A 16,328-nucleotide genomic window follows, 5' to 3' on the forward strand; every position below is an offset into this window, starting at 1 on the left:
GATCTATCTAGCCAACCATGGGGTCAGAAACTTTGCAGACAAGGAAATGAGGTGAAGGGAAAGGGGGAGGTGTCTGCACTTAGGGTTCCCAGGCACCTAGAGCCATCCCTAAGGGTAATCCCATTGCCAAGGAATGGAAAAGTGGCAGATGTTTCAAGATCTCTATAGCCCTCATTGCACAGCATTTAATAGCCTTGTGATCTGTAGAAGACTTGTACTTTCTTCCTGCCCAAGGGAGAAATGGGATCAAAGTTAACATGCAGGAAACCTGCTGAACAGAACAAAGTTCCCAGCTCCTCAGTCTGCTTTGGTCAGACATCAAATAGTCCAGTCCCCGCCCTGCACCCAGTTCAGGATTAATTTCATGTGCCTTTAAAAGCTTAACCCATTTATAGTTCTAAAAGGGAGAACCAAGCTGGTAGCTCACAAGCAGTTTGGTCGGTTTGAACAGAGGGGCCCTGCATCAAATCCGACAAGACAGGATGAAACACACACAATTGACTTCAGTGAGGCAGCTGAGAAGCCGCTGTCAGGCGTTTCCTATATATACCAACCCTGATCTCTAAGAAGGGTCAATGTGCACAGTGAGAGCCACCGCCGTGCAAGCGGCCCAGACCAGCTCTCACATTAGCTGTGCAATCAGGTTTGCAACACTGAACTTCGGGGGGGGGGGGGGGGGGAAGGGGGGTGAGGGAGAGATTACGTGAAGGATCCATGCGAGGAAATCTAGTGAATGGGTTATTTGCAGACAGCATCACATTGGTTAGTGTTGGTTCAGATGACAGGTAAAAAGAGGAGTAACAGTTCACTGAAACAGCATACAGCCGTGGCTCAGTACAGAATCTAGAACGAGTGAGTGTGCACACCTCGGAGACAAGAGGTCTACAGCAGTCCAAGGATAAGAACGTTAAATATAAAAAGGCCTGGGGAGTGTCACGTCGCCCCCAGAGATTCACAGTGCCGCAGCAAGGGGTGAAACGTGAAATGGCAGGCGGCTTCCCGGATCCACATCTCAGACTCTCGCAGCTTCCAACCCTCTGCATCTCCCACCTCACAGGTATCTAACAGGTCATTCTCTCCGCATGTTACCCTTGTTTCCGAGTAAGGAGAATTCACAGTGTTCAGTAGTGATCAGATACAAAAGCTGTTTAGTCTACAGTATTCTAGTGCTGCTGCCTCTGGTGGTGTAGCCCCTAGAGGTGGAGCTCAGGGCCAGCAGCTGGAGGGAGAGGGAGTTTAGAACAGCAGACAGATCGATCGCAAAGGCACGGTTAGACTAGGTGGACACAGGGTTGCTTTTTTAGAAGATAGTGGTCTCATACTTAGTGCTGAGGGTCCTCTTAGAATCCTGTTTGGGTTCAACAACCCAGGAGACACTGGCATGAGACTGGGAGTCTTGGTCCACTTCAGATGGCTCCAGCTGGAAAACAGTGGAGGGAAAGATAGTACGTTAGGCAACTTGCTCACCTGGAGAGTCAGGCCAGAGCTGGGGACATTCAAAAAGCATTCAGTGATGAGGGACACACCTCTACAAACAAAACACGGAGGGAAGCAGCTCCTACGCTGAGACTGGCGAGGAACCCTGATGGGATTTGGCCAGGTCTTCAGGCTAAAATCAGAAACAACTGTACTATACTACCCCAGGCCCTGAGCCAATCCACCCAGAGTTCTTTGTGGCTTGGGCCCATCTAAGTCTATTATTGACTGGGCCAGCCTGCCTAGTTTCACAAGTAACAGGAAAGCATCAGAGCTACACAGATGACCCTCCAGGGTGGGGACCCAGCTCCCTGCAGGTAGATTTCTCCTTTTATCTGATTTGCTCTCCTGGCCAAAGGACAGTTCTTCCTTCCCTCAGCCTCCTGATCTTCAAATGCGATACTGATGTTAATGGGCTCAGAAGCAGCATGTTCTGTGTTAGTGGGGCACTAAAGGGCAGCGAGAGTTCTCAGCACTCGGGATAAATATGATCAGCTCATCATTGAAGCTCATCTGTGCCCACACCTGAGGAACAAGAGAATGGGCAAGAAGGGAACAAACACAAAAAGCAATGAAGCAAGAGACAGGGCCACAGCAAAGACATGGGAAAGCAGGAGGGAGGCTTTCAAGAGAGCTGGGTCGCCTGCTCATAACTAAGGAAGCTCAGGATTGTTCATCACGAAACAAGACAGCAAGAAGGGTAGAGACCTTAGCTCCTTGACTAACAGACTGCAGCGGCAGATAGGAGGGACGGTGTGTAGTACAGGTGTGACAGTAACAACAGCGACTATCGGGAGGGAGCGGCACCTGGGCAACGGGAGCAAGCAAAACACAGACAAAAAGGTGACGTTAAAGGAAGGCAACAAACATCCCCAATACCCTGTCAAGTACGCTCCAGACCAGCCTCATCTCCTGGTTGCATTAACGGCTCTCTCAATGCTGCAGGATACAAGTTAGGTGCCCAGCCCTATTGTCAGTTCTTCTCTGGGTTGTGCACGGCTGGGGTATTGCCCACACTAAATTCGCCCCCTCTGCCCCAAATAGATCTCCCACCATTGCTAGTGCTGCTACAGTTCCACCGGTGGGACCTCGAGAGAAAGCAACGAGCCAGCAGTCATAAAACAACATCTACTGCCATGCTGTGTACTCAGCACAGAACTACAGAATAAAGCTCCTGGAGCCTTGTGTACACTAGGGTTCCCGCCAACGCATAATTATCTTATTGGGCAGAAAAGCAGACAGGGAAATCTAAAGCGTATTGCACAGGAGGAGGAGGGGGTGTCACTCCACTATCTACTGCGCTCACACCATGCAAAATACAATCAAGCAGCCACAAATCTGAAGCCAACTGCCCCAAGCATACGTACTGCGGATTTCCTCACGCCGACTCTAGGTTTAGGCACCGGTTTGGAAGATTTCGTTTCTATCATTTCCGCTGCCGAAGCACCGGTGGGTTTTGATTTTTGAGCTTGGAGGGCCAGCTGATAGGCGACTTCAAACGCTTGTCCCAACGTCAGGATGATTTCATACGTCAGGTTCTTTGGAGAAACCACACGGAACAATTTCAGAGCCCCACACTATGCTCGCTAAGAAAATCCATGCAGTCGTGGCAAACAGAAAAGCTTCCCTTGGTGACAGAGCTTCCAAGCAGGGCCTAGAACAAGCACCATCCACAGGAAGGCCAGCTGCTAAGTGGAGGCTGAGTTGGGCCTTTGGACTCCACAGATGGTCCCATTCATCTTTGGTCCACAGTTGCAAACCCTGTATTATCTGTTGCAATAGCTATTCTGCATCAGCTGGCTTTGCCTCCCCGCATGCCTGTAGGGTTGACGCTGAGCAGAATTCGGAGCCTGCACACCACAGGTTTGCCCCCACTGGCATGCAGAACTATCTCCAAGACCATTATTTTCCCTTCAACAGTATTTCACACTGAAAGGAGAAAGCCTCACACATTTCGCACGGGGAACATGCTTGAGAATACAAATGAGCTATGTGATAACATGCTCCGCCCTGCACCACATGTTAAAAGGCTCTTAAATCAGCCAGTTACACCGTATGTAATTGAGAACTTATCAGGGTTTTGTTCACAGCACATTCCCTGGGAGCAAAAACCCCTTCTCCATTTTAGTCTGCACTGGAGACTTCAATAATGAAGCCAGACAAATGTTTTTATTGTCAATAGAGCTGTGAAAGGAAGAGAGGGTTATTTTGGTGCAGAAACAGGCAGAGAAGCACTAGAATGGGATTGGCATTTTTTTTTTTTTTTTATGGTTTCCATCTAAGCCTGGGCAATAGAACACTGAACACAGATATAACGAACCTGAAATGCACCACAGTTATTCCAAATTAAAATACGCCACTGGTGACTTCCTTATTAGGCAGGCCAAATAAATGTTTAAAGACATTTTTCTATTACTGGGCTAGCGTGATACACTTCACTCCTGGGTGGGGCTCAGCGTGAAGTAAATTATGCTGCAGACGCTGACCTCTCTCAGACTGAAATGCAGATTACAAGCTACACACAGTAGTCAACTGGTAAACGACCAGTCCCACTTACACACAACGGGAGAGTTAGTGGGGTTGATACGGGTTATGGGACATTACTACTATGTACAGGGCAAGCAAGACAGTAGGAGACAGCAACGGCAGTATGCAGTGAACTGGAAAGTAACAATCCTTTTGCTGTTGTCCGTACGCCCATGTGTTCCACCACTGCAATTGCTTATTGAAGGGTTAGCTGCATTGATAGGATCTGACGCCACAGCCTGTACTGGGTAGAGTGAATTTGCTGGAGATGACTGGTAAGATGCTCAGTAGAGAAGTGGTGAAAAGAGCACATTTAAGGCCATTGTCAGACTTGGGAAGCCTCCCAAGGTATGTGGCAAAAAAAACAGTGGTCCGGGTCATTTAAACTGGACAGACCCAGACACGGCCTACACACAGGTTTGTGTCACTACACCTATTGTGGTGGGGAAAGGGGGTGACTTTTCTTCTGAAATAGTCATGGTACAATCCCCCTAGCGAGGATGCTGTTACACTGGCATAAAGACTCTTATATGAGACAGCTGATATCCATATGGGAAGGGGAATAAGCAATACCAGCATTAGGCACCCTAATGCCCATGTAGCTGCGGCCGTGCTAGGGGCTGTATTGGTATAGTTAAAGGAATACGTGTGTGTAGACAAGGCCCGAGTCCCTGGAGAATCACTGGAGGGAACAATCTTGCCCCAAAAGGATGGGCTAGGAGCTAATGATGTTTTTTTTCCTTTCTCCAATTTCTCTGTGAAGAGCTTTAATACGACATCCTCCGCCGTCATCTCTGGCAGCAGAACACGCCTCATACATGGATTATCTACCAGTGCACAAGGGAAATTCCCGCTGCGCCCCTGTTGTGCAGCGAGCTGGTCAGTGCCCTCCGCTCCCAGAGGCGTCTGCCGCCTATGGATGGCTTGTGCAGCACTTTGGGACGCAAGGCAGGGCAAGAACCCTTTCATGCACATGTGCCACTCACCACATCGACGGTGCTGAAGACATGGCAGTAGTGGTGGCTGGTCTGCAGGTCCTTGGTGATATAGGCGAACGTGCAGAGATCTTCGGGGTCCTGGGCCGCACAGGAGATGTTCCGGATTTCGTGCTCGGCGATAACATTCTATCAGAGTTAAACACAGGCAGCCAATTTTGTGGGATATATAGATAGCTGGATTGTCCCACACTATCTCCTCCTAGGGAACAACAGCCACCCTATCCAAGCTCAGCAAAGCACCTAGCTGAACGCATGTAAGAGGGGGTGATGAGGGAATTCAGGTACAAATTGAGGGGAGGTCCTGGCTGTCCTTTCCAAGTGATCTTAGCGCTTGTAGGAAGGTTATTCTACTTCTGTCCATTCTAACAGAAAGGTTGACACGGGAACAGTTGATGCTTCCCATCACAGCAGGACCACATCGCCCAGGGCCATTTTTAAATCAACTCAAGGTTTTCACCATGTGTTACTACTACAGTGATCTGAAGACATTTGACAAACAGAGCAGCATATTGCAGACAAAGGGCAAACAGACAGATGGGAGATGCTGGGAGTGAGGGAGGCCCTAGCTGCCCCAGTCCTAGTCCCACATCTTGTTGGAGTCAAAGAGAGGAATTAGAGAGGTGGTTTGGTTTCTCGGGGAGTAGCTCACAGCTAGCCCCAGAAAGCACAGAAAAAAAGGATATGGTATATTCTTAGTCTAAGGAGATATGTAAGAGCACCTCTCAGAGGGGGAAAGCAGTATTTCCAGGTTGTGCAGCCATACAAGTGGTCAGCCAGCAGGGAGCGCTAGCAAAAACTGTTAGATCCTCCTGCACCAGTAATGCTGTGTTCTTCTGCAGCACCTTCCGGTGAAAGTGTTTCAGAGTCCAGCACCGATAGTTAGTGCCTCAAAACATCCCCATGCAATAGGCTGGACTTAATCTCAGTTTACAGACTACTGAAGCAAGAGGCGGATTCTCCCGTGGCCAGGCTGGCTCCACAGGGCTAGCCAGAGCGTACTCATGTTTGTGGCTGTCTAGTCAGCTGATAGGACTTGAAGCCACATACAGCAGATGAGTGAGGAGAAGGGGGCACGTGCTGTCCCATCTGAACGCTACGCTGAGGGCATTCTAAGCATACCTTGTTAGAAGCATCTATGAACTTCACCCCTTTGTAAGTGATGGATAATATTATGGTTGGGATCTTCTTCATATGCTCCGTGGATTTCTGCAGAAATAAGAACACAGAGATGAACAGGTACAAATTCAACACTTCCTCCTTCAGTGGGACTCCACAGCTCTCATTTGGGGTATTACTGGGAGGGATCTGAGTAGCCAGCAGAGTGACAGTCATAGGAGCGTGTGGAGCTCTCGGCGTGAATTTTTGCATAGTGCTCCAGACCGGAAGAGGGACCCGTGCACCTTGTGCAGCAAAGGCCCCTCTTTCCCAGTGTCTGAAATCTGAAGGGGGGAGGGACAATTTGGTGATGTGCAGCCTGAGAGGAACAAACATTACACTCCAAGGCTTTCACCAGCCGTGCCAATGGCACCATTTCCACACACCAGGCCGGCCTTCCTCCTGAGCAGCCGCTTCAGCCCTGCACAGAGGGAGACTCCATGTGCACCCTCGGTCACCACAAGCTGCACGCTCCACACCATCCATGCTTCTCCTGGCCGCCACCCACCTACCCTCATCTTTGCACAGGCATCCTGTGTCGACTCCGTCCCTCGCAGGTCTTTGATTAACATGGAGCCCAGATACTATTGGAAACAAGGAGAGGAAAGGATGCTGCTGTTAATTGGCTTCACTGAGCTTGGAAGCCTCAAAGGCCACTCCTGCCCCCAAAGCAACGTAGAGCAAACTGCTGAAAAATCACTTTCCCCATCACCCTCAAGGGAGAAAGGGTCACATGCAGGCCTGGGGGATCCTCTCACTCCCCTTCTTTACACCCTCCAGCAGTATTCTGGTTGTAGTCCCCAGCCTCCCAGCAAAGCCAACTTGTCTGGACTCCTCCCAGAGCCAGTCACGACTGTAGACCAATGGCTAGCGCCCGCTCCCTCCAAGGAACTGAGCCCAGGGCTCTGCACAGCCGTCCTAGCTAAGGCCAGGGATGGAGACCAGTGACTGAGCCAGGCTCCCCCAGGAGCAGAGTGCACACTCCACTGAGTTGGCAGAAAGGATCCTCACTACAAGTGCCATGGGGGAAAAGGGGCTGCAGAATCCCAGTGAGGGTGAGCGTAACCTTCCTGCAAGCTGAGAACTGAGCACAAACTCTAGAGGCCTCCTGGACGCAAGGAGCTGAAATCCACTTACGTTGGCCTCATACCCGCAGGACTCGAAGATGAGCTTCTCAGGCTGGTGTTGCCAATTCTGGATAGGCGCATATGGCGCAGCGAGACTTGGGGGCCTGAGAGTCAGCCTGGACTCACGATGCTCCTCCTGAGGGGACAAGCACAAGCGTAAAAGCCTCAGAGGACTCAACCAGACATCTAGCTCTGACGCACGCAGCACGCGTCAGAGAGCGTCTAACCAACATCAACGTGCTTCAAACAGGCACAGTGATATGGCAACTTACGAAGGTGGAAGAGCCCGGTGGCCATTCCCTGCTCAGCTCAGGTTCGATTCTCAGTGCTGACAGCCCAGCAAGAGCATCAACCAACCAAACTAGGGGAATTCTTCAGAGGGCGTAGGACAGCCAGCGCGCGCATCACTGATCTTATCCTCCCAACCCCAGCCAGCTGCTCTCTCATAATAGCTCCCAGGGTCCCCCAGACATCAGAGCACAAGGGAAAATGCACCCCAGGAAAAGCAAGTCCTACGTGTACGGGACTTCACGGGGTGGTCATGTCCCCACTTTACAGATGGGAGATGACGCCCAGAGAGGGGAAGTGACTTGCCCAGGGTCACAGAGCAGGTCAGTGCAGAGCCAGGAACAGAACCCAGGTGTTCCACTCTAACCACCTGGCCACGCTGCGTCCCCTTCACACTCTGAGCACCCTTCATCTAGCAGTCAGAGTGCGCTTCACTAACCCTATCTGGGAGACACAGGTTCGTTTCCCAGCCACACCGCCGGGGAGCTACGCAGGCTCCCGTGCAGAGGAACCCACAGGAAACAAGCTCGCTCTGACCTGTGCTTTGTATCTGTCGGCTCTGGGGTGAGAAGCAGCATCATGGCCACTGTCATGTCGCCTCTTCCCAGTATCCCCCGAAGGCAGCAAGAGCTCCGCAGACCTCCCCGTGTAGGAGTCAGTCTGGCTCAGCGGTGAGGAAGTCTGGGACATCAGATCCTGGCACTGGAGGCAGAGACAGACACAGATCTAAAGACAACTGGCCTGAGTGGGCACATTCCACAATCCCTGCCTGCCAGCTACGGCGGTCGCTTTGTGTTTTTAAAGAGCATGTCTCCTTCTGGGACCAACTTTGCCAACGAAGAGCATGGAGGCCAGAGCTGGGAGTGATGCTGGTTTGACTAACCCCCTCCTAAAGCCACCTGTGGTTTGGAAGAGGAAAAGCAGTACAATGGAGGCAGCTAACACAGGGTCTTCCCTGCAGAAGTCTCCTTTGTGATGCATTGGCCTGGCTCTGCCCTAAGGAACATGGGAAATCTCGCAGGTGCTGTAAGCCAGAGTCCAGCCATCTCAGGGGTACACCAGGGACATATTGTGGGAATGGGCAGTTAATTGATTTTGATACCAAACCACTAGACAGTTCCTTAACTCACCTATGTAGGCATGGCACTTCCCCAGCCACCACTAAGACTGTTGATTTAAAGTGAAGGATGGCCTAAAAGGTGGCCGACTTCTGGCAGCTGTCCAGGGTGCTGTGCAGAGACTGGGGTGGCTTGCTCAAAGGCGAGTGCAAACCAGCTTTGAATTCCAGACTAAAGCCACAAAGGATATTCAGCTGGGATGTGGGCAGCCCTTCCTTTCCAGGGGAGAAGTCTGGCACTGCAAACCTACCTTGCCAATGTCTGCACAAAGGGCGTGCAAGACCCTAGAGTTAATGGGACCTGTGACTTCTGTCCCGGGTCTGCTCTTCCCTAGGACAATTTCCTTTGCTGTCTTCTGTGAAAGGCATCGGGTCACCAGACAGGTTCTCTCCTCAGCCTCACCCCACAATCGCTTAAGTTCTGACATGGCCTCACTGCTGCAGCATCGGACACTTTGCCACCTTTACTGTGTGTTTATTCTCACTAGAAGGCAGACATCCGTGGACTGACTTTTGGCCAGGATCAGCCTTGGGTCAAAGCACAAAAAAATGATGCATTTAAAGTGGCATCATAGAATTTACCAACCCAAAGACTGAGGCCCTAGATAGCACAGTGATAAGAGATCAATCCGAATGCCTTACAACGGCTGGCTATAATTGCGGGGAAGAGAGAGAGAATTGCCCCGGTACGTGCCGATCCAGGGCCCAGAAGACAATGCAGGGAACTCAAGCTGGTGCTTGTGGGAGCTCACAGCTGCAACGCGCATTAGTTCCATTCAACACCCTCGCTTAATTTTCCATTGACATCCTTCCGTTCTGCAATGCCAGAATCGGGCTTTAGGAACTCGGCAGCTGTAGCATCAGGAAATGTTACAAATGGCCCCATTCTCTTCTACTGCCTCCCTACCCGGCATTTCAATCAGCTGACACTGTGCCAAGGCACTTCCTTCTATTCCTTCAGTCCTGTCCGTCTCAAGAGGATGTTTCAGAGAATCCTGGATTCTCAGCTGGCTGCTTCCCATCTGGGCATTTGCTATCTACAAAGTCTGCGATTCAATGCTAGTGGAAGGTGCAGGATTCAGCGCCATGGGGACCAGAGTCCTCTCTGTATCCAAGCGAGTACAGGTTGAAATGACAAGACAGAGCTACACCCCTCCTCCCCACCACGTATTACATCCCCAGGCTGAAGGAACCAGCTCTAGGGGAGGGAAGGGGTCAGAGGAGAGGGAAGTCAACCTCATGCTCAGTTCTTGACCTAGGAGCACTGAAGGCCCTCTAGTGCCAAGTGTGATGGAGGGTTTTGTGCTATGGACACTGTCCATGAGGAACTGGACTGAGACCCAAGCAAATTTCACCCAGACCAAACAGCCATCAGAGGGCACCAACCTGGGCTGGAATAGAACCAGTGACCCGGAGTGGAAAGGATCCAGGACACAGGAGGCCTCCCTATTTGGTGTTTAGAAGAAGCGTTCCAAGAAAGCATTGAGGTCCTGAGCTTGTGACCACTGCCATGTATTGCCACGGACACCTTGGGAAGGCAGAAGCTGCGAGTCTACCCAACATGCCAAGCCCTCTACCCACAAGGCCAAAACTCACATGTGTCTAGAAAGCATAACTGGTACCAAACCCCAGTCAGATGCCAGAACTGCTGCCCTTTCCTGGCCATGCCCTTCGGACAGGGTGCCTCTAGCTCCTCACCCACACACATGTATTAGGGACACTACTGCTACAAGCCCCCCTCAGGCCTCTGCTGCGGCTGTCAGGCCATTTAGAGAGGCAGTGCAGCCCAGCTGCCTCACTGTCTTGGACCCCAGAGCAGCAAGCTTTGCATGGGCCATTCATCTGGAAGTGCTGTTAGAATTAACTGCTACAAACACTGCACGGAAGTGGGATGGAGGGGAAGTTCTCATTGCCCCAAGTGTGTCCCAGTGACAGAGCCGATGCTGCGGATGTACTGGTGCTTCTGATTAAAAATGCACTGGTTGTGATGTTTGCCTTAACCAGAGCTCCTGTTTGAACTCCATCAGCTCTTCCAAGCTTTTACTTATTTCTCCAGACCTTAAAAAGCAACCAAGTTCAACCAGATGCAAACGGCTACAACCCTGCTTACAGCCAGTCTTCGGCATGGAATCTGCATGAACAGCACAGCATGTGAAGTATTCCAGGTATTACTACACATACCCACTTGGAGGAGTAGTGCTTAGCTTAAATGCACTCTCTCCCCATACACAAAGCCAGAGGTGCTGCTCCCAACCCCCAACCGCAAGGTCCAATTTTTTCCCCAAAGTAACCGGTGGAAAAAAATTCAGAAGGCAATTCAATTGACATTTGAGAGCTAGAAGGAACATCCAGCCCTTGTCTGAGCATCTCCAGTGGGTCACAGTTCACATCAAGGCATTTTGCTTTTTATAATGAAGGTTAAAGTGTCTAGGTTGGAAACCTACTTTTAAAAAAAACCAAAAAAAACTGATGCACGTCTCTGAAACCACTCTGGAAATTTACTACCCACAGTAAATATTTCAAACAAGTTAACTTATAAAATATTGACACAGAGGAAGGTTATTTTTGTGGCACCTTTTAACTAACTCTCCTCGGAGAAATTCAAGTGCTTTCGAGAGAGAATGAGGCTCAGAGAGAAAGGGCGAGCATGTTCTCGCTTTCCCATCTGTGCCCGGATTCCCATCTGGAAATCTTTTGTAACACCTGAGTTCTCAGTGAGCACATTCCCCCGGTCTCAGATCCCCAGAGGTCTCAGTTGTTCATCAAAAAGGAGATTATTTCTGAGGCAAACTTGATTTTAGTTTCTTAAAAAGAAAGAGGCGAGCCAGCACAGAAGAAAACATCCTGGCAGTGGCTGACAGTGCTCCATGCAGATGTATCAATCAGGCAGCCAGCAACACAAACAAACAATGACTCACCCTCAGCTGTGAGAACCGCGGTGGTTTCTGGGGTGGCTCCTCATATGGTCTGTCCGCCAAGGAGGCAATGATTCGCTTCCGATGGCCAAGCAAATTCACCTTCAGCACCTGGAGCCAAAGGGGAAGGTTAGCTCAGTTCAAGGAGGGTGGGCAAGGATTTCGGTATCCCCCTGAGCATGTTGTGCAGTTTTGTATCTTCTTCTAGTCAAACTAATAGCTCCCAGTTTTCAGCTGAGAATGGGAACTGCCCCACTGCCGGGCCTCCCCTCGTCACCGTGTTTGCGGATACTGTTCAGCGTCTCTCCTGTACAGCTTAGTGTCATTTCTTGTCAGTTTCATCCCAAAGCAGAGGAATTTGGTACAGCATGAAATATACTCCTCCTCCTAATTTAGCACATATACACAGCTCCACATTGGCAAGCTGCTGTGTAAATAGGACCTAATCCATCAGCCCCCCTGCACTGCCTTGTGAGATCGGTCAGCATTAACCCCAGGTAACAGCTGAGGAAACCGACGCATCCGAAGTCGCACACAAGTTAGCATCACAGTTGATATTAGAGCAGAGCTGTTGCTTGTTTTCAACCCCAAACTTAAGCCACTAGAACATGCTGCCTGGTACCCCAACTGCATACAAATAACAACTGTTTACTTTTTCAGGGTGCAAACCCTAAAGAACAATCACTGCAGTTGACAGGTTACATTTTAATTAGACAAAAGACAAAGGGCTGTTTTAAACGCAGGGCCATGCAAGAATCAATCACATGAAACAGCGACAGAGAAAGGAAAGGAACCAGAATAGACCCATTACAATTGGTACCCTCTCATTCACACCAAAGAACGGTTCTACGTATTCACAGGCTCTCCCTGAGTTAAGACATACTCAAGCATTTTTCTAGTCCCCGAGTATTTGGAATGAAGGTGCTGGGGCACAGAATCATCCTACACTGGCACTGATTCTCCCTGCACCTTTGTCTTTGAAGAGTGTTATGACATTGCTGCACTGGGTCTAACAAACCTCTCTGCAAGTCGTACCCGTCTGGAGGGAACCTGTGCAGGGTTAATAGCAAATGCAAAGCCAGTACCTACATTTACTATTTCAAGCTCCCAGAGGTTTTTCACAGTATCAATAGAGCTGTAGCCACTTGACAGGAAGGACTGAATGTAGTCCTGCAGCCCCAAAGAGTCAAGCCAAGCGGGAACTGAAGGCTGGCTGTTCCCATCGCAACCCAGAGATTTCACCTAAAAATGGACAAGACAAGAAAGGGTTAAAAAGCCTCTGGGATTCCAAACAGCTCAGATTCCAAAACCCACAATGGCTGCAATTAAAACCCCATGTAACTAAAGAATTATAATGGGGATTTGTACAGTGACTTCCACATGAAGATCTCAAAGCATTTTGGAAGAACCAAGTAGGCCTCAACCCTGGAGCCAGGTAAGCATTTCTCCCATTAACAGGCGGGCAAGCAAGGCACCAAGGTTCACCAACACGCCCAAGAAAAATCGAGAAAGAATCCAGGAATCCCAACTCCGAGTCCTGTGCTGTGCTCACTGGATAGCATTCCCTCCCTTCCGCATTTACCCTTTAAAGCGCAGAACCGCACAGCGGCCCAGGGGGAATACGTTCATATTCAAGTTGTAAGTGTCTTTAGAATGTAGTGAAGCTCGAATGCCAGTCAGTTGTCTATTTGGCTGCGTACTTTGAGCGGAGTGCTTTTCCCGAAGCAGGACAGTCGCGAGAGCACAGCTTTCCTCTCCCACCCCTGGCTCTAGCCTGAGAAGTCGATTTTTCTTGCCAAAGATGACCTTAAGGTCTGTGCGCTTCAGAAGTAATTGGGCAGCTGGGTCCAGCCGGGGGGAGGGAGAGGCACAATCCAACACATGTGCGCACTTGGAGAAAGCTGCCAGAAAAAGGAGACCCAGGGGACTGTTCCCAATACCAGAGACTGGGAGGAAAATCTCTTGTTGGTCAATTTAATGCTCAGAAAAGTTGCTGTTTTAAATAGCCCTGGAGGATGGAGTCCCTCGATTATCAGGTGACAGACAGCAGAAGGGCAGGCCCTCTCTCTGGCTTCCCCATCAAACAACCTTAGTCCTGACTGGGACGTGCACTGCAGAACTGAGTGCCATCTCCACGGCCCATTCAGTCCTTAGCATCGCTATTGAAAGCATCACAAAGGCAGTAGTAAGTGCCAAAAGTGCTGGTGGTTTTCTGATGTGGCAACTGCCCACTAGCAACTAGACAAACCTCCTCTGAACCCCACTCCTGAAGTCACTTCACAGCAATGACAAGGGACTAGTGTGGCGATCCAGCAGCACACTGGCTAGCTTCAGCACCAATTCCAAGCCCCGCTCCAAAGTAACTGGAGATGGGAACTGGCTGGTGGAAGAGGCGGGAATGTTCTCATCTATTTACAATGGCTGTTCACAACCTACTCATCTCGCAGCTGACCAGGTCCGTCTGCCCTTGGTGACCGCGCCCCAAAAAGCACGTCAGAGGAGACTGCTAAGTTCTCCCTTCAACTCTTGGGCATATTTTCCTCTGACAAATGGAGCTGGAGAGTCGCTCCACTGAACACATGCCATTTATTTCATTTATGTACTAGCGGGAGGCACCCTGCTGCCCGCAGCCTGGATGTCGCTGTCCAAGTGCCTGAAATAGCCTCATTACACGCCGCTGGCACAGATAAGGTAGCGTCCAATTTCGCAACACAGCCCCTGGCAGAGGCCTGAGAAATCAGGTGCAAGACGACGACTGCCTTGTTTCAGCACTTGAGCCAGGTTAGTGCATTAGCACTAATTCAAGCTGGGTCACAGGACCGTTGGCTGTAACTGGAAGTACTGCCATGAGGTTATATCGGGCACTTGCTGAGTGTGTGAGAGAAGGGCGGCAGGCAAACTGAGAGCAGCCATAGATTTCACTGGCCATAACAAATACCAGAGCAATTAGACTTCAATGCAGCTGGAGAAAGCTTTGGAAGAGCCGAAAGCTGAGTGAAGTTCCTCATGCTCCTGTCTACGTTTGCCGTTTGGGGCTCTGGCTGCAAGTGGCAGTACCCCAAAAATAGGATGCTCAAAAAGCCATCTCTGGAATACCAGTGACCACGCTAGTCCTTCCTGCCAGGGGCGATGCCTTGTACATCCCTAGCATTAGGGGACTCTACTCTTGAGTCCTTAATGCAAGCTCTCCACAAGCCTTGTTGTTCTTGCACCATATGAACACAGAGCAAAGCTCTCAGTGACCAGAGAGAGAAGCAGAGTTCCTCCCAATGAAGCGTGGTGCTCTCTGACATGCCTGCATAGCCCGCAGGATTCACAGCTACGGTTCTAAGGAGCCTGGTGTTCTGGAGCCGTCACTCAGCCCTGTAAGCCACATCCTTCTGGTGGCTCCCTACAGTCCAGATGCACCAGTTCATGCCCAGTCAGCTCAGCAGAAAAAGAAGCCTCTGCTTCTCCACAAGCTTAAAACCCAAGTACTGTCCCCCTACTGGCCATTCCCATCTCTGGTGTGGGATGCTCTATTGATATGGTCGTAAGCCCTCTTCTCGATGGCACTCTCCCAGAGAGTAGCTCTTCAAATAGCCAGGGACTGTATCTACAGAGGGATGGCTGGGGTTACATGCTTTGTTTTCTGCACCGTGGCCCTCCGCATCACAACCATGCAGTTTGAGAGTTGCTAGCTCCATCAACCCGCTCCCCACCTGTGCTGCAGCAACTCAGCTTTACACGCAGCGATTAATACAACTGTCACCTTGGGAAGGGGACGTGCAGCCTGGAGAAGTTTCCTGCGGTGCTGCGGGTCGCTAATCCCGATCTCCCGAAGGTCCTGATCTTCCATTACGTTACAGCCCTGTGGAAACAGAATGAGAGAGAGATGTAGCAGCAGAGTGCAGCGGCAGCAGGACCAGTTGCTGAAGTAGGAACAACGTATGTTATAGCTACCTTCCCCCACCCTTCCTATTCTGCTCCCAGGTGAGAAAAGGGAGGCTGCTCTGCACCAGGGGAATATGCATGAAGCTTCACTGGATTCACGCCACCAGGGGGCAGAGCAATAAAATGCTCTGACTAAGCATGCTTCATCTCTAGCCCCTTCACTCCATGGAGCCACTTGACAACAACATCTGCAGGTTTCAGTTGGATTTCCATAAGGTGTCTCTCCCAGGCTGATACCCATGACATCTCGAAGCAGCTGGCACTCAAAAGCCATGCTGTAGCTCTTCAGTGTCCTCCCAGGATGCCCCCACGAGGAACGGGGAATTCCACAGACAGCTTCCCCTCCAGTGGGTTTCTCAGCTTCACATACATACCATGGGGCCCACCACCTGCTGTAAGCAGACAGCCTAGGCAGAAGTGAAACAAGTCACCAGGTGTATTGATGGGTTAATTCTGGAGTGTGCAGTGTGCTTGCTGAAGGAATTAAGGGATGAATGCAGCTACCCCCTCCCTTCTCTCACTCAGTTTGTTCCACTGTATCTCTTTGCAGCCAATAGATTTCAGGACACTGATATAAGGGACCTTCCTCTTTCCTATGTAGATGCTTTAATCAGCCATTCCTTTGATCATGGTTTAGCAATTCAAATCGCCCTACTGCATAAACAATCCCCTTTTGCGTATAAACAGAACGGCTGCACACTGACAGGCAGGAGATGCTCATCTCTGCCTAGGCTCCCTTGAGAACCAAAGAGAATAAATTGAATTTATTTTTGCGAGAGCTGGAGATCCAGGG

General features: G+C 50.3%; 1 protein-coding gene across 3 annotated transcripts in view; it reads right to left on the minus strand.

Annotated features, from left to right (window-relative positions):
- Nucleotides 1–1,300: 1,300 nt before the first annotated feature.
- ANKS1A (ankyrin repeat and sterile alpha motif domain containing 1A) overlaps nt 1,301–16,328 on the minus strand; it is a 162,575-nt gene continuing 147,547 nt past the window's right edge. Inside the window, exons 15-24 of one of the 3 annotated variants that reach the window (XM_065404506.1) lie at nt 15,354–15,452; nt 12,692–12,844; nt 11,606–11,713; nt 8,108–8,272; nt 7,293–7,418; nt 6,668–6,739; nt 6,120–6,206; nt 4,989–5,126; nt 2,844–3,014; nt 1,301–1,420 (exon numbers count right to left, since the gene is read on the minus strand). In XM_065404506.1, the coding sequence (XP_065260578.1) occupies nt 1,301–1,420; nt 2,844–3,014; nt 4,989–5,126; nt 6,120–6,206; nt 6,668–6,739; nt 7,293–7,418; nt 8,108–8,272; nt 11,606–11,713; nt 12,692–12,844; nt 15,354–15,452 (1,239 nt within the window). Of the gene's footprint in view, nt 1,421–2,839; nt 3,015–4,988; nt 5,127–6,119; nt 6,207–6,667; nt 6,740–7,292; nt 7,419–8,107; nt 8,273–9,861; nt 9,871–11,605; nt 11,714–12,691; nt 12,845–15,353; nt 15,453–16,328 lie in introns of all 3 variants that reach the window. The other 2 variants (XM_065404507.1, XM_065404509.1) reach the window with 2 other exon arrangements.

This window comes from Emys orbicularis, chromosome 4 (assembly GCF_028017835.1).
Source record: "Emys orbicularis isolate rEmyOrb1 chromosome 4, rEmyOrb1.hap1, whole genome shotgun sequence".
NCBI lineage: Eukaryota > Metazoa > Chordata > Testudines > Emydidae > Emys > Emys orbicularis.